The sequence below is a fragment of the Fukomys damarensis genome, unplaced genomic scaffold (genome assembly GCF_012274545.1).
Source record: "Fukomys damarensis isolate Sample0158 unplaced genomic scaffold, DMR_v1.0_HiC HiC_scaffold_39, whole genome shotgun sequence".
Classification (NCBI taxonomy): domain Eukaryota; kingdom Metazoa; phylum Chordata; class Mammalia; order Rodentia; family Bathyergidae; genus Fukomys; species Fukomys damarensis.
In genome coordinates, this window is record NW_022900951.1 from 83889751 (window position 1) to 83909446 (window position 19696).

The following is a 19696-nucleotide window of genomic DNA, read 5'->3' on the forward strand; positions in this document are numbered from 1 at the left end:
TTTTTTTTTTTTTTTTTTTTTGTACTGGGAATTGAGCTCAGGACCTTTTACTTGCCAAGCAGGCATGGGCGTCGCTGAGCTACATTCCCAGCCCAGTGCTTCTTTTCTACTCTTTCCTATGCGATAGTGACACTACAGTGGCTCCCTACTCCCTTAGTCCATCTTGGCTCCACGTCAGCCAAATGGGTAACTGTTCTAACTGAGCCAGATTCATTCATACCTGGGGCCTAGGCTCTGAGACTTTGGGATTATTATATACTAGGCCAGCAGTTCCAGAGGACTTCCTCTTGGCCGGGATAGGATAGGGAAAAATGACTCAATGGTTTTGTCCTTCAGACCCCAAAGAACAGAATATCTGCCACATCCCTGCAATCCATCCCTCACCCTGGATTTCCAGGCCAGAGCCATGTGGAGAATCCCTTCCAATGTCTCTCTTTCTTTGCTCCTAGATGAAGTAGTAGAAGGGCCTTCTATGATCAGGGGTGTGAGTACATGCCCTTGAGGAAACATGGGAGGCTCTCTTGTAACAGGGAGAAAGAAAGGAGGTGTTGCCATGTCTCACTTCTGCAGTGAGCTGGACTTTCTTCCCACTTGTGCCTTGCTATTGTGTGCACCCAACTCAGAGAAGAAGGCTGTCCAGTGTCTGCCCAATGAAGCAAATAGTGCATTTGGGACCCTCTGGTGTATCGTCCCCAAGGGCGGTGCCTTCCTCTTCCCCTGCTGTATCGTGCCTTACTGACATCATGGTTCTTTTCTGGGAAAAAACAAAGAGTACACGTGGTGGGTGTGGACAGGGAATGTCTCCTTTAATTGATGGGTTTGGACTGCCCTCTCTCACAGAGTCGGAATGATGTTATTCGAGAACGCTTTGGGATGGACCCCAAGCCGGAGATGCTTTTGGGCCTGGCTGCCCTCCACATCTATATCACCGTCTCAGCCACCCGGCCTAGTCAGAAGATCTCACTCAAGAATGTGGAGTGAGTTGTGCTGGGGCCCTGTGGGCTGGGAACAAATAGCTGTGTGTAGGGAGAATGTGAAGTGGTCAGGCGCTGCTGTGCTTTTCAGGAATGCAGGGCACGTGCTGATGGGGGTAAGAGCTGAAGTTCCTCGCGAAGCTCGAGAGAGCTACAGCTTCTGTGAGGGTACTGTCACTAGTGCTCTCCTGTCCCCAAGCCTCTTCTTCTTTCTCCCAGTCTCTGCCTCTCAGACCCAGTCAGTGTCCGTCTTACTGTCTTCCTCTCTCTGTACTACCTTTGTCTCTCTCACCAATCCCTCACTTTTCTCCTTCATTTAGGAAGGAATGGGGCCTGGAACCCTTTCTTCCTCCCTCCCTCCTACAAGGCATCAAAGAGAAGAACCTTCGGAAGTCTCTCTCTCAGCAGCTGAAGGCTCACCAAACGCACCCTTCTACTGGCACCAAGGTACCCAGAGGAAAACATGGGGTACCGTGCTCAGGCCCTAGAGGCCTCAGGGGCTTCTGGGTGGTTCTTGTGGGGATCCCCGCCACACTTTCTGATTCAGGTGCACACCCAGCTTGGCCAGGTATTGGAGCAATTAGGGAGAGGAGTGTTTCCCAAGCCTGAGCCTCGCCCAGTGACAGCTCAGTGGCAGGTAGCTAAGAGAGCTCCCGGTGCTCAAAGCTAAGGGGCCAAATGCAAGAGGATCATCTTTGGTTCTTTGGCCAGTTAGTGCTGATTGAGCATCTGTCCTATGGAAAGCACTGGACCCTGGGGACACCCACGTCCTTCAATAAGTCCTAGTACCTGGAATTCTGGAAGATAAAAGCCCAGCCTGGGGGTAGGTTTGTGAGAAAAATTTAACCTGGAGAATGGTCACTAGGGAATCATGTGAGGGCTCAGGCCACTGCTGTACTCACTTCTACCGTCCAGGGCGCATGCCCTTACCTCTGAAGGAACCCTCCTGCCTTCCCCAGCTCTGCAGGCCCTTCTTTGGATTCTAAGGCTCCATCTGTTTGTGCCTCTTGTCCAAGAGGCAGGAGGGTAGCGAAAGGTCCTAGAATCAGCACACAGATTTGCATATGGGACACAGTGGCTTCCATATATCTCACCCATTCCAGATTTCTTGCATTGCCAACTAGCTTCTCCTTTAAGACACAACTCTCCTGGGAAAGGTAAGCCATTCCCACCGTGCTGCACGTATTGAATCAGTTAACATGTTCTTGGAGGCACCACAGCATTTTGCCTGAAGATACAAAGATGAAGAAGGCCTGGTATCGGCCTTCAAGTCACAGTCTAGTGGGGAAACAGAGTCATGAGTTGTAACACAGTGCTGCGGACGAGGGGGCTCTGGAATCAGAGGAGGCTGCACTGATCCCAGGCTGAGCAAGGAGGAAAAAGCCAGGAGTTAGTGCCTTTGATGCCAGAGCTGGGTCTTAAAGGACAGACGGATAGTAGTCTGTCTAAAGGAGTTGGTGAGAGTGGGTAATGGGAGAAAGACTTCTTCAGGCATTGAGATCCATCGGTAACAAAAGCCCAGCGATAAGAGAAACCATAGAGCAAGGGAAGAAATGTAAATAGTTCGGCCTAAGCAAGTACACAGGGTGCAAGGAATGTACAAGAAAATGGGGTTAGCGACAGGAAGGTAGGCCAGGCAGGAGGGCGGTTGGCAGGAGCCAGTTTATGAAAGGCCCTGTGTGCCCTGGAAATGGGTTGTACTTCATCCTGTAGCAGAGTACCATCAAACAATTTAAACAGGAAGCCAATGTGATTCAACTTACTGTGTTTTAGGAAGCTTCTTATAACAGTGTGTGGAGGCAGTCAAGGGAAAGGAATGTCAGTGCTGGAGGTAACCCAGCTGTCACCCTGATGCAGGTGAGAATGCACAAGGCAATGACTGGGAAGAGATGAAAGGTGGTAGGTTGGAGAGAGAGAGTTAGGATGTAGAATCAAGACGATTTGGAGCCTAGTGGCCCTCAGACGACAGGAGGAAGGAGGAGTACAGTGTCTCTCATAGTTGTCTGACTCAGTTGCTCCAGTGATGCTGATAGAAACCTGGAAGGCCCTGTGAAGACCAAGCTTAGGACCAAGAGTGAGACACACACACACACCCCCGTCCCATCTGCAGATGGCTGGTGTTTGGGTGGTGGTAAGGATTTGATGTATCACAAGAGTGACACAGGTCAGAGTTAGGGGATGGTCTGCTGGCTACCTTAGGAGTGCAAGTCAGGAGGTTGGAGGAGTGTGGGGTGCTAGAGGTGAGAGCCCTCCAAACTCGAACCTTCCTTCAGTTTTGCCCAGCTCCTCCTCACATTCGCATAGCGTAGCTTCATGATGTACGTCTGCTCCAGGATGTTGAGACTCCTCTTTGAGAACGTTGTTTTGCTTTGCCCGTAATCCTTGGCTTCTCTTATTTTGGGGTGGGTTGTTTCCACAGGGTTCTGCAGTCCAGGCAAAGCTCCAGTACCTTCGAATTTTGAATGAACTTCCAACCTTCACAGGCGTATTGTTCAACACTGTGGGCCTGGTCAGTTGCGGCAGTGTGGGGAAGATGGGGAGGGGGGGACCCTTTGTTAGCCTTTATCCCTGGGGGGGCAAATACAGTTAGCCCTCTGTATTGTAGAGTTCCGCATCCATGCATTCAGCCAACTCTGGGTCAAAAATATTCAAAGAAAAAATTGTCAGTTCTGAACTGCACTTTTTCTTGTCATTATTCGCCAAGCAATACAATGTAACAACCATTTACCCAGCATTTCCATTGTATTAGGCGTTATAAGTAATCTAGAGATGATTTCAAGTGTATGTGAGATCGCCGGCGTGGTGGTGCACACCTGTAATCCCAGGTACTTGGGAGCTTGAGGCAAGAGGACCACAATGTGGCTCTGTGGTGCACTGCTGGCCTAGCACCCCTAAGGCCATGGGTTCAACCCTGACTGCGAATAAAATAAGAAAGTATATGGGAGGATGTACATCGGTGACATGCAAATACTACACCCTGCATATCTGTGGATTTTGTTATCTGCAAATGGGTCCTAGAACAAATCCCCCATGGATACTGAGGGCCAACTGTATTTGTTTTCAGTACCGTTTTATGTCCCCCTTCCTCTGTTTCAGGGATTGGCAAACTTTCCCTGTAAAGAGCCAGATAGTAAATATTTTCGGCTTTTGCAGGTGGGCCAATCAGATCTCTGTGGCAGCAACTCAGCCATGCCATCTTAGTGTGAAAGCAACCATAGACAATGCAGTAACGAGTAGGCATTGCTGTGTGCCAGTAACTATTTAGGGACACAGAACTTTGAATTTCATATAATTTTCACATGCCACAAAATATGGTTCTTTTGATTTCTTTCCAACCATTCAAAAATGTAAGCTAAGAATGGTGGATTGGATTTGGCCCCAGGGCCACAGGTGCCAACCCCTGCTCAATTTCATTGCCCTCGCACACATTCCCGCAGCTTATGCTGCCCCCTGCCACCCTTGCCCTCCACTGCAAGAGCAAGTCTCTGAGAAAGGACAAAGCAGGCCCCGCCTCTAACCCTGTGACCCCAGGCTAATTGATCCTAGTGAAAGGAAATTCGAGTCATCTTGCTGATTAGCTCCAAGTACTTGTCTAGCTCAGGGGACCACGCTACTGCGATAGCAGGGCCCAATAAAGGGAAGCTGCTTATCAAAGTACCTATAGGCAAATACAAGAAGTTCCTGCAGTGATGCTAATGGCAGGGAATGGTCCCCCAGAGGCTTCAGGCTTGATGCCTCCAAGGAATTTGTCAGGATCATTTAAGGAAGTGCAGTGCAGCAGACCTAGAGATAGCCATTTACATATTGCTATTTGCAAAACAGTGAAAGCCCACTGTCCCCTACGTACACACCCCACAAACCCTCAAATCTCTTCCATCCACCTGCCACCACTGCAATTCCTATTAGCCATTCTTTTGGGTTTTGACTGCTGGAATGCTTATTAAATGGTAAATATTCTTTAGGGAGGGAGGCCTCCATTAAGTACCCAATCAACCCTCAACACCTTAGACCAACTCCTGTGTCCATTTAGCTTTTGGCACTAGGTGAGAAGTGCAAGTTTGAGCAGCTGTTGTGGAGGGTGAAGGAGGATAAAGACCAAACAATGCAGCCTGCTCTGGCAGAGCACTGGACAGGAACCTTGAATGGCCTGCAGCAACCTGGGCCTGCTAGGGGAAGGTTCTCCAAAGGCACCAAATTGAACCTCACCTATTTTATCATTTTGTTGGAACTGGTAAGGCCAAAGGGTTGATAGACCAAGGATCTGGGACCCTAGCTTGGAACAGGGAGGTTCCAGACCATTTTGCCCTCAACCCTCACAGAGTTGATCCGATGGATATTTTCTATTTCCTTCCTCCTTTCTTTTCACTCTACCTTCTCCCCCTCCTCTCCGTGCATGCTGCTTGCCACGCTCCGGGTCAGGACGAAAAGCAGTCCGCCACCACTCTCCTGGTCGGACCCCGTCATGGCATCAGCCATGTAATTGATCTCAAAACCAACCTCACCACTGTGCTGTCGGAGTTCAGCAAGATCAGCAAGATCCAGCTGTTCCGGGAGAACCAGGGTGTGGCCCGCGTGGAGACCAGCATCATGGATGCCAAGGTAAGGCCTACTTTGAGGGCCTGCTTCTCTCCAGGCACAGGCCTTGGGGATGGAGGAAGAAGCACACTTAAAGACTATCTGAGCCTTGAAGTGAGGTTAAGTGACTAAAGGGAGTTGGACCATGGGCCATTTTGGGCTCATTTTTCAGTCCCTTTTAAGCCTAGGGAGGCTTATCAACCCAAAACAATTCTCCACAAAGCAGGAGAACTGGAGAAATCAGAGCCACACCAGGCCATTACTTCCCAATTGTTTTCATGGCACAGCCCACATTAGAAAAATCATATTCATGTAGAACTTTGAGCTAAATAGTCCCCAAGAGGAGGCCACCCCAGGCCCTCCTAGCTGCATCAGAAGCTGTAGGAATGAATATTTTGGCTCATCTCTCTTCATCCCTCTTATACACCAGTTGGAAAGCACCCACTTTGAATCATGGAAGAGGGGCTATCTAAACTTATGGCCAGAACCAAGGGAGTCTGGAGGGGGTTATGTAGAGACTCATCCCCATTTCATCTCCCAGAGTCCGGCTCTTCCAGAACCTCAGGCCCTTCCCATAGATCTGCTCCTTTGGACTGGTAAGCAGCTGTCATCCCCTGTGCAAAGCCTGGCAGTGGCAGTCAGCCACCCCTTCACAGCTCTCCTGTTTGAACACAGTGACCAGTTTAAGGCAGGGGGAACTTGCCTGCCCCCTGGCAGAGACACTTAGAGGAGGGACAGATTTCCATTCCTAAAGGATTTCCCAGAGGAACCTGTCCTCAACAGATTAAGAGGTGAAGTGTTGGCTGTTTCTAAAAGAGCAAATTATTTTCTTTATCTTTATATTTGTAAAACCAGAAAGCTTTAATATGTTAATTTTCCACCTGTGATTCCCATTGGTGTAGAAACGCACTGGTGATGATGTTTAATTGGCTTGTGGCCTCATCGTCAACCAATGGTTGCTGCCCTCCTCAGATGTTGTTGGGTAAAAAGCCAAATGCATCAGGAAGAAAGAGGAAGGAAAGACAGGGCATGCAGGGGAGGTGTGGCTTCCTGAGAAATCAAAGGAGTTGAAAAGGGAGAAACAGCTTTCAATTTAGTCTGCTTCTTAGTTCTACTAGTGATTTTCCACAGTGCTGCAAAACAGAATTTTCTTGAGAAGCTTTTAAAAAATATAGATGCCTGGTCCTACTCCCAGAAATAATTTCTTTGGTCAAAGGTGCAGCTAGGGTGGGCATCAGGAGTTCTTTTTTCAGTTTCCCGAGTGTTTTTATAGTACCATTAGTGGTAGAGTACACAGGTTTGAGACCTATATGGCCAGAGATCTGGGAGGAAACGGGTTTGGCAGGGATGGGTGGGTATTATTTCTAGAAGTGCTTCAACCACGGTTGTGGGGATGAATAAACGGGTTTGAGGGATGGGTGGGTATTATTTCTAGAAGTGCTTCAACCACGGTTGTGGGGATGAATGCTCCCCCCATCCCACCCACTTTTTGTAAGGTGCTAGGGATGGAACCCTGGGCCTTAGTGCATGCTAGGCAGCACTCTACCACTAAGCTACACGCCCAGCCTGAGAAGCTGTAGTCTTACTGGGAAGATTAGAGTTTCCAAGATTTATGACATGCCTTAGAAACATAACATCAGAACATATACAGAGTTGTAGAATGAGACACAGATCAGGTTTAAATCCCAGCTCTTCTGCTTCCTAGTTGTATATCGTTAAGAAAGTGCCTTAACCCCTTTGAACCCTTGTTCTCTCAACCGCAAAATGGAGCACCTATTTTAAAAGGTAGTTATAGAAATAAAAAAGGGGGTAGTTATTGGCCGGGGATTTAGCTCAGTGGTTCCACCCCCTGCCTCACAAGCACAAGGTCCTGGGTTCAATCCCCAGTACCAAAAAATAAATAAATAAAATAAATCTTTAAGTCAAAAGGTGGTTGTCAAGATTAAATGAGAGTCAGTATGGTGGTGCATGCCTGTAATCCCAGCTACTCAGGAGGCTAAGGCAGGAGGGTCTTAAGGCAGGAGGCCAGTCTAGGCAATTTAGTAAGATCCTGTCTCAAAATGAAATGGAAAAGAAAAAAGGGCTGGGAATGTAGCTCCACCGTAGAGTGCTTGCCCATCATGTGTGAGACCCCAAATCCCACCAGTACCGCAAGAAGAAAAAAAAAAGATTATATGTGAAGACGCACATAAATTGTCTTAACACACTGCCTTGGACAGTGTGCACTCAACAATGAGACCTGTTATTTTTTTCAAAAGCAAAACATCAATTTAAAAAAATCAGTATGAAGTAAATGCCATAAATGAGTATGGCATGGAACATGGAGCGAAAGAACAGGAAGGAGTTAACCAGGCTGGTTTCCCCCAAGAGGATGTTTTAAGCTGGATCTTGAAGTGATAGGCATGAATTAGCAAAGAGAAGTGAGATGTGTTCAAAGACAAGGAGCAAGCACGGAAATAAGCAAGCCATATGTGCAGATTGATAAACATAGTTGCTTGGCTGGAGAGGAAAATGATGAGGAAAGAGATTGGAGAGATTGGGAGTGCACAGAACAAGTTGGTTAAAGCGTCAAAAGCCAGTCCAAGGCCTTTGTATTCAATGTGGTAGAACAGTGGGAATCTACTGTAGGTCCTTGAGTAGCGGGGTGACAGAATGGAAGCTGATTTGGACCAGGGTGCAAGAGGGCCAGGAGCAAAGCTAATGCAAAACTGGGGAAGCAAAGAGGGGGTTGTGGAGCCAGTCTACAGGGAAAGTGATGAGGGCCCGAGCTGGGGAGAGCAGCGGGGAGGAGAAAGAGCAGGTGTGAAACAAGCTCAGTAAGATGTGCGTGCACACCCTCCCCCCACACCTGTCTTGCACATGTAGTGCACCGAACGCTGTCGCCTATTGCACATGGCCTAAGCACACTGCGGAGCAGGGCAACATCCACAGCACCCCACCAACTTGTGAGGTGAGGTGATGACATTATGGGATAAAGAGAAGATGGTGATGGTGACTAGATAAGGCTAGGAGGTTGCACTTTGCAAGTGGGAGACAGTGAATGATTAGGGAGATGATATGAGTGTTCAGATATATAGCTGTCAGGTGGTAGCTGGTTCAGCTATGCCCCATTTTAAGCAAGTGATAAATCCATATGAAAAACCACAGGAGAACTATCCACTTTATGTCAGAATTTCTCTACTTTGTAATAAGATTTTCTTTGTGTGGTAGGCAGAATAATGGCCCCTGAAGATGTCAGTTCCCTAGTCCCCAAAATCTGTGAATATAGCTGTGTTATATAGCAGGGGGAAATTAGAGTTGCAGGCAGAATTAAGATTTCTAATCAACTGACCTTAAAATAGGGCTGTTAGCCTGAGTTATCCACGTGGAAGCAGTATAATTACAAGGATCCTTCTAAGTGGAAGAGAGAGGCTAAGAGAAGGTCAGAGAGATATGTGAGGACTCAGCCCAACCTTTCTGGCCTTGACAGTGGAGAAGGGGACCATAAACCAGCGTGTATGAGCAGCCTCCAGAAGCCAGAAACGGTAAAAGAAACAGATTCTAACTGGGCGTGGTGGCGCATGCCTGTAATCCCAGCACTCGGGAGGCTGAGGCAGGAGGATGGCTGTGAGTTCGAGACCAGCCTGAACTACATAGTGAGTTCCAGGTCAGTCTCAAATACATAGTGAGACCCTGTCTCAAAAACAAAAAAAGAGAAAGAAAGAAAGAAAGAAAGATTCTAGACTCCAAAAGGGACATAGATGGGCCTGCACTTGATTTAACCCAGTGAGACTGGTGTCAGACTTCTGACCTCCAGAACTGCATGAGAACAGATGTATAGTATTCGAACCACTGAGTTTATAGTCATTTGTTATAGCAGCAACAGAAAATTAATACACCATGAGATTCCTTCAAGTAGCAAGTACTCATATGCTGTATTAAAGAGAGAATTTGAAGCTAGGTGTGGTGGTGCACAACTGTAGTCCAACTGCTCAGGAGACCGAGGCAAGAGGATTTCAAGTTCCAGGCCAGCCTGGACGAAGACCCTGCCTCAAGATAAAATTTTTCAAAGAGCTCGGAATGTATAACAAGTCCCTGTCTCAAACCCCACCTCCCCCCATTCCCCCCTCAAAAAAAGAGCTGGGAATGGAGTTCAGTGGTAGAGTAATTGTTTAGCATTTCGGAAGTCCTGAATTTGACCTCCAGTTCCATAAAAAGCAAACCAAAAAACTGTGATTTGATTAATAAACGTGCTGTTTATGCCCAATATTTGTTACGTACAATCAGATGCACCTATCAGCCATGTCTGCCACGAGCATCACAAGTTACAAGCTTGTACCCTAGGAAATGGACAATGCAGAACAGAATTTCTTTTTCAAATGAATCAACAGGCAGGGTACACAATGGCTCATACTGATATCTTGAGATCGACCACGATGAGAGTATGTACACTCACAGAAATTGTCAAACGTTACAAATCAGGACTTGAAAGAGCTGATTGCAAAACATTTACCAGCATGCTATGTATAGGGTGCACTCAATTTCAGCTGTCTGAATTTTCTTACCAAGGGACACAGAATTTGGAAACCAAACTTAAGTCTATTTCCCCTTAGATATACCACTCTGGTCTGGGAATATTCATTTAAAGAAATTCTCAGCTCAGGCTGTGCATGAAAATCAAGTGTGGTGATTTAAAAACTACAGGCTTTTCATCCCAGACCACTTAAATCATAATTTCTAGGGGTGCGTCCCAGGGATTTAGAAGTCATTACGGTTCCTCAGGTGATTCTAATGTGCATCTGTCGTGAGAACCACTGCCTTAAATGACACTCGGCCTTGCCCCCAAATTGGCTGGCTATGCCCAATTAGACGTTCCCAGCAAGAACACGCATGTACTGGTCCCCTGGGACTCAAGGACAGCGGCTCATACCCTTTCCTCTCCAGGTCCCCGAATCCCCATCCTTTGCGCTGAGGCTAGCCCCGGGCTCCCGAGAAGGAGATGCAGCCGGAGCATGTCAAATTGATCCCTGCTGTACCTTTTCTTGCTGACTCATGCCTCAAACTCCCTGCTCCTTATCGCATTTTCCACTCGATGATGGCCCGGACATATTCAGTTACAGTCTTCACTCAGCTTACTTGCTTGTAGTGATGTGAACATGAGGCAGTAATCAAGTATCTTTCTCCAAGAGACAGCAGTCTGGAATTGAGACACCGCTGGGCCATTACCACGCCCCATTACCACAGAAGCACATGAGGGGGGAAAAGAAACTGTCCCAGGAATATCCCAAGAGATCTCTTGTGATCCAGTGTGCCTCCCATTGTCATACTGGAGCTGTATTACTCCAGTGCTTTCTGTAGGGACAAGCATTACATTAGACATCATGATCATTAAAATCCTATTTAGAGTTAAGTGTTGCTTCGGAAGGTTTCTAAGTAATCTATCCAACATCTTTGCTAGCCTGCCTTTGATTCACTTTCTATCCCTGTTGGCAAAAAGTACATTTGTGTTTCTTTGTGCTGCACCTGATCCCAGGTCAAGGCCCAGTTGGCTGGCTGGGAATGTCTAGGACAGGCTAACTGCCATTCCCGGCTGTGATGTGCTGAGCCAGCTGGGAATGTACCTCAGCCTCTCTGTGCACAGCATTTTGTCTCCTTGCCATTTTACTGCTGTCATCAAGCTATATTGAGAGTTAGGAGAAACTAAAGTGAAGTCAGATAAGCCAGTCAGCCACTTAGTCACCCTGCCTCCAGTCAGTAATTCTGTCCCAGTAAGTAAGGAGTCAGAGCTGGGCATGGTAGTGAACGCTTGTTACCCCAGCACTTTGGGAAGCTGAGGCAGGGAATTGCAAGTCTAAGCCCAGCCTGTGTAACTTGTCAACTTAGTGAGAACCTGTCTCAAAAAAAAATTTTTTTTGTACCAGGGATTGAACTCCGGACCTTGCATTTGCAAAGCAGGTAGTGGAACCACTGAGCTAAATCCCTGACCCCCTGTCTCAAATTTTTACAGTAATTTTTAAAGGGGGGAACTGGGAATGTAGCTCAGTGCAAAGGTCATGGATTTAATCCCTAGTACTGAAGGAAAAAAAAGAAAAGAAAAAACAAAAAAGAGGCTGTTTGGCATTTGGACTGCCCTGCAGCCAGCCTGTCAGCCTGGGCGGGAGTCCGAGTGCCTTGCAACCAGCCAGCCTGGCAGTCTGTCCATCAGTCATTCAGCCACTCAGCCTATATGCTGGCTACATGGTCTCCCCATTCCATTTTTCAGCCAATGCCATTTCCTCAAAGAAGCTTCCTCTGGCTTCTGAAACCAAATGTCAAGCACATACATGTTCGCACCCGCCCACACACCACTGCAGGACAGTCTGTGTTCTGATAGCTCTCTGTACTTTTCCTTCATCATGCTGATCGTTCCTTGCAGTCATACTCATTTGTGTAATTTTGGGGGGGGGGCTAATGTCTTAGTTCCTGCTAAATTATAAATTCCCTGAGTGTGGGAACTGGGTTGGCCTGTCCTGGAATGAATGGATATAACTCTGAGTTGGTCATGCCCTCCAGGACATATCTAGCTGGTTTGTAGCAGCTCGCTGGGCAGATACAGCAGAGTCCTGAAGCATTTCAGCCAGAGAGAACAGCACAGGTATGAAGGTGTGAAAGAGCAGGGTGAACTGTAAATGATGTGTCATTGCTGGAGAATAAGGTGACGGACAGTGATGGGAGAAGGGCACAGGCAGACTTAAGGGAGATGTATTTGGACATCCAGAGGGGTTTCGCTTGCCTGATAAGGCTGTTGGATTTTATCCTGTAGGCAATGAGCTGTTTGTTGAGGGTTTTAAATGACAATAAAAGTTATGCTTTTGTAGCAGCAAACTGTCAGCCAGAACATACAGACAAGTAGTCCAGGAGAATGGAGGATGCAGCCAGAAGTTTTGGAGGCAAAGTATACAGTTTTTTCTTAACTCTAGTGGGTCCGTCTGGGACTTCTCCACAAAGCTACTGACCCCACTTTAAGGTTAAGCAGGGCAGGTTGTACTCTCAGGAGGGGGTAGGCTTGCAGGAGTTAAGTACTTTGCACTGGTCACGTAGAGCACAAGTCATTTGTGCCCAGCAAATTCATCAGTTATCAGATATTACAGACAGAACTCAGTGCACAGAGACACATCCCACTTACATTTGGCGGTGAGATAGAAGTAATAAAACTGAGAACAACGAAAATTCCTGAGATGCTTGAAAGGAAGTGTCCGGAAGCTCGGACATGTTGAGGGAATGGGGGAAAACTATTCTGCCAGTAAGTTTGGCTTTAACTGCAGAGAAACACACATTCCCTATTCACTTTAGTAGGGCGTAGGGTTGCATGCTCTTAATCCCACCACTTGGGGAGGTTGAGGCAGGAGGATTCCCCACAAGTTCGAGGCCAGCCTAAGGTACATAGTGGGTTCAAGGCCAGCCTGGAATACAGAGTGAGACCCTATCTAAAAGAAGAGGAAGCCGGGCATGGCGGCCCATGCCTGTAATCCCAGCACTCGGGAGGCTGAGGCAGGAGGATCGTCATGAGGTCGAGACCAGCCTGGGCTACATAGTGAGTTCCAGGGCAGTCTCAACTACATAGCGAGACCCTGTCTCAAAAAACTTAAATAAATAAATAACATTTCATCCCTGGCCCCTTTCTCACTGGAGAAAAGAACTGTCGCTCTTCAGGGTACAGACTGTGCCTGTTCTCACCCAAAGGTATTAATGATTCCTGTGGAACAGAATCCAAATCCCCTATTGTGGCATGCAGTGTCATTGGATGCACGATAACCATTAAACAATTCTCGGTGGTTTTGCTCCGGCACGGGATTGGGTGCTATAGACAGAGCACCATATGAGTTCTAAGGTAGGAAAAGACTTCAAGGGGGAATGGAGATGCTGATTCATGAATCCCAATAGCAGCTGATGCCCTGATGGAGAAAGGAGGATTTAGACAGAGCCTGGAGCCTAAATAAGGTGGTGAGGTTGCACAAAAAGCACCAGGCAGGGAGAGGCAGAGATAGGCCGCACACCATGTCACCTCACAAAAACAGGAGCCAGTAAGAGAATTTCCAAAGCAAAAGTAACAAGCTGAGAGATGTGGTGAATAGATCAGGTGGCAGACTATGACTCACGAGCTAAGTCTCACCCAGCTCCTTTTTCTGTAAATAAAGTCTTATTAGAACACAGTCACATTCATTCATTTAGTTTATAGATTATCTGTGGCTGTTTTCATACTATGATGACAGTCTTGTTGCAACAGAGCCTTTATGGCCCCTAAGACCTGAAATATTTACTATGTAGCCCTTTATTTAAAAATGTGCCAACTCCTGATCTATATGAACTATAAAATGCTCATCTCAAACTATGTGTTTGCGAAGAAAACTGGTGCAACTTTAGCTAACAGCTGAGCTGATTTGGATGTAGAATTTTCCCAGCATGATAGCAAAGAAGGCTAAAATGTGAGTCTGAGACCCTGTCTCAGAAGCAAAAACAAAAACAAAGCAAAGAAAGCTAGTCCACTTGGTGACTAGGTTCTATCAAGTCCTCATGGTGACCCTTGCTTTTTACTGGAAAGGCCACTTCCCTGTGGAACCCAGGACCTACACACCGGACTACATTCCCAGCCCGCTCTTTTTCTGATAGGATCTCTGAATTTCCCAGACTGGGCGGGAACTCCTGCCCCAACCTCTCTGAGTGCTGGCATTACAGGCATGCACCACTACCCCAGTTGAGAACTGCCTTTTATAACAAAGTCCCTCCCCCGAGCTCATGGATGAGCTAATCAGCTGCTGCAATGGGGACCAAACCTTCAACATGAGCTTTAGCCACGCCTGCCTGGCAAGCGTAAGGTCCTGAGTTCAATTCCCGGTACTGGAGGTGGTGGGAAATGAGTTCTAGGGGAATATTCCAAATCCAAACCGCACAGTCTCCCACGGACTGCAGGATTAATTTGACTGATTTTAAGGCTAGAAACAAGTCAACAGAGAATGCTAGTATTTCCCAAAATGGGTTAAAAATAGTAAAATAGGTATGTAGGTACTTGCCTGATAGGCATGAGGACTTGGGTTTGATTGCCCAGCACCTTAAAAAAAAGAGCAACAATAACCTTGTAACTATGAAATGTTCAATTAAAATAGATCATTGTGCCAGGCGTGGTGATGCACCCTATAATCCCACCACTTGGGAGGATGAGGCAGGAGGATCACTGTGAGTTTGAGACCAGCCTGGGCTATAAAGTGAGTTCCAGGTCAGTCTCAACTACATAGTGAGACTCTGTCTCAAAAATATATATATAAATAAATAAAATAAAATAGATCATTGAAGTCAGGTAAATTTGGAAAACTTGGAATACTCAATGCTCCCCTTGAAGTTTCCAGGGTACAATAATGTAGTATAAGGTTTGAGAATTCCCATAGTGAAACTAGCTGCAGGAGGTCTTTTATGATGCATCAGTGACTGAAGTGTGCTGGAAAGTGCCTATAACCCCAAGAACTCTGAGATGGTGAGGCAGAAGGAGCCCAAATTAAAACCCAGCTGGGCAATTTAGCCATTTAGCAAGACTGTCTCAAACTAAAAAGTAAAAAGGACTGGGATGTAGCTCAGTGCAAAGGCCCTGGGTTCAGTTCTCAAGGCACTGGTGGGGGGTGGCAACACCAATGAACATTTTATAGCCCACTTTGGGGAACAGAGGATAAAGGGTAAAACAGGAAAACCCAAGCAAATTGTTGTGCCAGAAAGGCTTTTTGACCCTAAAGGCACAGCCAGGACTTGATTCCAGAGTGTCTTCTATGCCCAGGGAGCTGTTCTGAGTGTTATAGGACCAAATGGAGACAAACAAGAGATCATCTTTATGCCCATGGTGCTTATAGTCAAGAACGTTCCAGGCCGCTCCTCAGCCTGGCCTGAACTCCCAGCTTCACCCTGGCCCTCATAGCTCCTGAGCTCTGACAGACGCGAATACAGCCACACTGCAGTCACATGATGTTATTATATAATTCCTTTAACCAGGATTGTAAACTTATAGAAATAAAACTTTACAACCTGAGCTTGGTGGTGCACACCTGTAATCAGCAGCACTCGGGAGGCTGAGGCAAGAGAATCACCACAAATTCAAGGCCAGCCTGAATGACAAAGCAAGACCCTGTCTCAAAAAACAAAACAAAACAAAACAAAACAAAAACAAAAACAAAAACAAAAAAACAAAAAAAAATCACTTTATTAGAAAGAGGAGAGGGGCATCCTGTTTTCCAGTCGCCCTTCTGTCTCTCTTAGACAGAAGCTATCTTTCTCCCAATAAATTGTTCCTAATCTTTAAAAAAAAAGAAAGAGGAGAGAAATGAGGTAGACAGCTGGCTACCTTGTTGAAAGCAAGGTAGGGAGCCCAGAGCCACTGCTCAAGGGTCTTGTTCTTGTCTCCTTTTATTATATGGCAAGAAAAGACTCTCCCCTCTGAAATTTGTTTTGACTTGATTGGCTGTTTCAGGCTCTGAGACCCCTGATTTAGCCATTGACCTTCTCCATTGTCTACGTGCAAATTCTTGGGTAAGCTCATTTGGTCTTTGTCCTGTCAGGACGCTATCTCTACGATTTATGAGCGGCTTTACGTATAAGGCCAAGTTAGCAAGCAGTTAGTAAAGGGCTAGTGTACACTTTAGTGCAGTAACATGGTGAGAATGTGTGTGTGTGTGTGTGTGTGTGTGTGTGTGTATGTAGTATTTTATATACTAAGTGAGTTTTTTATTTTGTTTTGTTTTGGGTTTTTTTGGTACCGGGGATCGAACTCAGGCCCTTGCCGATTGCAAGGCAGGCACTGGAACCACTGAGCTAATTCCCCAGCCTGAGTTTTTTATTTTGTATGTCCCTCCCCACTTTGTCCCCTTTATACTTAACTAGAGCTAAAAAAACAAACTGGGGCCTTGGTGATGAGTGGGGCCAGACTGCTTATCAGGTCTCCATGGTTCTCTTGGTTTTTTTGTTTGCTTGTTTGTTTGTTTTTTGAGACAGGGTCTCACTGTGTAGTTGAGACTGACCTGGAACTCACTGTGTAGCCCAGGCTGGTCTCAAACTCACAGCGATCCTCCTGCCTCAGCCTCCCGCATGCTAGGATTACAGGCGTGTGCCATCACGCCTGGCTCCATGATTCTCTTAGTTGCTCTCTCTAATAAAGGTTTAACTCTTTGCAGTCAAGATTTGCCAAAAACCTCACTGAGGCCCTATCTCTTTCCCTATCTGCCCCACTTCCCGTATGAGGTGATCCATGAAACGTGTGAGCAAAGGTTGATTTGATTTTGATACCTGGGTAAAAATTTACTAGAAAGAAATTCCCAGAAAATCAGAAAACACTTTGTCACTGGGCGTGGCAGTGCATGCCTGTAATCCCAGCCCTTGGAAGGCTGAGGCAGTTGGATTGCTGCAAATTCGAGACCAGCCTGGGCTGCATAGTGAGTTCAAAACCAGTCTGAAGTACATAATGAGACCCTGTCTCAAAAAAAAAGAAGGAAAAAAGAAAAAAAAAGAAAGAAAAAGGAAGATACCACTTTGTCAAGACTGCGTCGATTTTTGATTTGGAAAATATTGTTCCTAAACTATGCAAGTCATCTTTTCTCAGTTACCATACTCCCAAAAATGCATGTGCCTCGGTCCTTCTCACATCTGTACATGTCTTCCATCTCTTCCACAGCCTCTGGTTCTGTTGATGGAGTGGCCTGAAGCCACCAATTTTGCCTGCCTGATTGCAGGGTACTGCCGCCTCCTGCTGGATTCCAGGAAGATGGTCTTCTCCAGGCCTGCCAGCCAACATCTTCCACCTCCAATGATCAAGGCAGGTAGGGCTCAGCCTCAGTTTCTCTTATACTGGCAACGCTTTGGACCCTGGAGACTTGGAGGGAGGAGCTCCACTGCCTTAGTGCTCACTGCAAGCTGACAGGGCCTGATTTAGCAGAAGCCAGGCACTGTATCATGTATCCTCCCTGGAACACCCTAATGGGAAAGACAGCCAGACTTCACATGCACCCGTACCACAAAAGAGGCCTGTCACAGCACATTACAATCAATCAATGAATGAATACAAAATAAAAATAGCAAACACAGGAATGAGTCACTTAAAGAATTGCACTGGCCAAGCATCTTGGCATGTGCCTATAATCCCAGCTACTTGGGAGGCTGAGACAGGAGGATCTCACATTCATGGCCAGCTTAGGAATCATAATGAGACCCCAAGTCCAAGAAAAAAAGAATTGGGGGACAGGGATTTAGCTCAGTGGTTCCATCACCTTCCTCACAAGTGCAAGGTCCCAAGTTCAATCCCTGGTACCAAAACAAAACAAAACAAGACAAAACAATTGGGGCCAGGGATTTAGCTCAGTGGTACCATGCCTGCCTTGCAAGAGCAAAGTCCCAATCTCCAGTACTGGAAAAAAATTTAAAACAAATTTCATTGAATCTAAGGTAACTCTTTAGAGGTTCAGAGATCTAGTAGGGGTGATGCTTGCACATTCTGGCTTAATTGAAGCAGAGCTGAAGATAAAACCTTTCTTTCCGTTCATTGTAGTAGTGATTGACAAGGCTGCCTGAAATATGAGGCCATCAAAGGCTGAAGGAGGAAAGACAGGGCAGGCCCACAAGAAAGCTTACAGATAGGATAGGATGATCATAAAAGATAAGTGTGGTCGAGCATGGTGGCGCACGCCTATAATCCCAGCATTTGGGAGGCTGAGGCAGGAGGATCTCTGTGAGTTTGAGATCAGCCTGGGCTACATAATGAGTTTCAGGTCAGTCTCAACTACATAGTGAGACCCTGTCTCAAAAAAAAGAAAGAAAGGAAGGAAGGAAGAAAAGAAAGAAAGAGAGAGAGAGAGAGGAAGAGAGAAAGAGAAAGAAAGAAAGAAAAAATGTGACTCTCAAACTGAAGGCCTCCCAGTTAGGTAACTCAATGCAGCAGCTACTTCTCACCAGCTTTCCTGCTCAGGGGCTTTAGGAAAAATTAGACTGGTCTAGGCACTGCTGCCCCAAACCAAAGTGGCAGGAGAAAGAGGTAACTCAGGGAGCAGGCACTCCACATATTAGGTCTTTTTTTTTTTTCCTCATTGAGTTTATTGGTACATTTTAGGTATACAGTACAGTTACATTCATCGTTGGGATCCTGTACCTTCACATGACAGGCCTTGGTTCTCATTTTTCCCCTTGTCCCTGCCCTCCCTTCACCTCCTCTTCCCTCCCCCTTTACAAACACTTCATTTCCATTTTCTCATATTTTTTTCTTTTCCCTTATTAGCTTTCCCCTACCCTTCCCACTTTCCCCATACCTTTAGCCCCTTTCTTCCTATTTATTGGGTCTTAAATTCATGTATATGCAGTAAGCAACTGCAAAACCCCCAAGCATCATGGGTAAAGCTGAGACTTAATACCCAGGAGTTACCCTTTCCACATAACTGAACATAACTGAATGTTCTTTTTTGTTTGTTTGTTTGTTTGTTTGTTTGTTTTTTGAGACAGGGTCTCACTCTGTAGTTGAGACTGACCTGAAACTCACTATGTAGCCCAGACTGGTCTCAACTTACAGCGACCCTCCTGCCTCAGCCTCCCGAGTGCTGGGGTTACAGGCATGCGCCACCACACCCGGCTATAATTGAATGTTCTTAATCCACTTGCCCTTGCCACTGGACTATTTTTATCTCTTCAAGACTTTCTTGGTTTTCAGTGTGGTCACAGCGTACTCCTGGTGGATGACTCTGAGGGCTGTGTATCACATCCTCTCACCTCATGTCTATCCATCACGAAGACCATGACATGCCCTAGTTTAGGTCTCATAGAACTGTCCACAGGAAGTAAAGGGCAATGTGCCAAACACAGATTTGGGAAAGGATAGGTGGCCTCGAGACATCTAAAGAGGACTTTACATACAAAAGCAAGGGAGACCAGGTGTGGTGGTAAATGCCTACAGCCTCAGTGCTCTGAGAGGCTGAGGCAGGAGGATCACAAGTTCAAGCCTGGACAATTTAGTCATTTACTAAGACCTTATCTCAAAATTTAAATTTTTTTTTTTTGTAAAGAGGAAGGTGGGTGAGGCGGGCATTTAGCTCAATGCTTCTGCTGTCTGCCTTGAAAGCGCAAAGACCCAAATTCCATCCTGGTACCAAAAAAAAAAAAAAAAAAAAAAAAAA

The 19696-nt window shown here is 46.4% G+C and overlaps 1 protein-coding gene across 2 annotated transcripts in view; it reads left to right on the plus strand.

Moving 5' to 3' along the window:
• The window catches only part of Frmpd3 (FERM and PDZ domain containing 3), a 145083-nt gene that overhangs the window by 110925 nt on the left and 14462 nt on the right, over positions 1 to 19696 (plus strand). For both annotated transcript variants that reach the window (XM_033760362.1, XM_010611831.3), the window contains 5 exons: positions 841 to 977; positions 1295 to 1421; positions 3394 to 3483; positions 5394 to 5573; positions 17215 to 17359. In XM_033760362.1, the coding sequence (XP_033616253.1) occupies positions 841 to 977; positions 1295 to 1421; positions 3394 to 3483; positions 5394 to 5573; positions 17215 to 17359 (679 nt within the window). The remainder of the gene's footprint in view (positions 1 to 840; positions 978 to 1294; positions 1422 to 3393; positions 3484 to 5393; positions 5574 to 17214; positions 17360 to 19696) is intronic.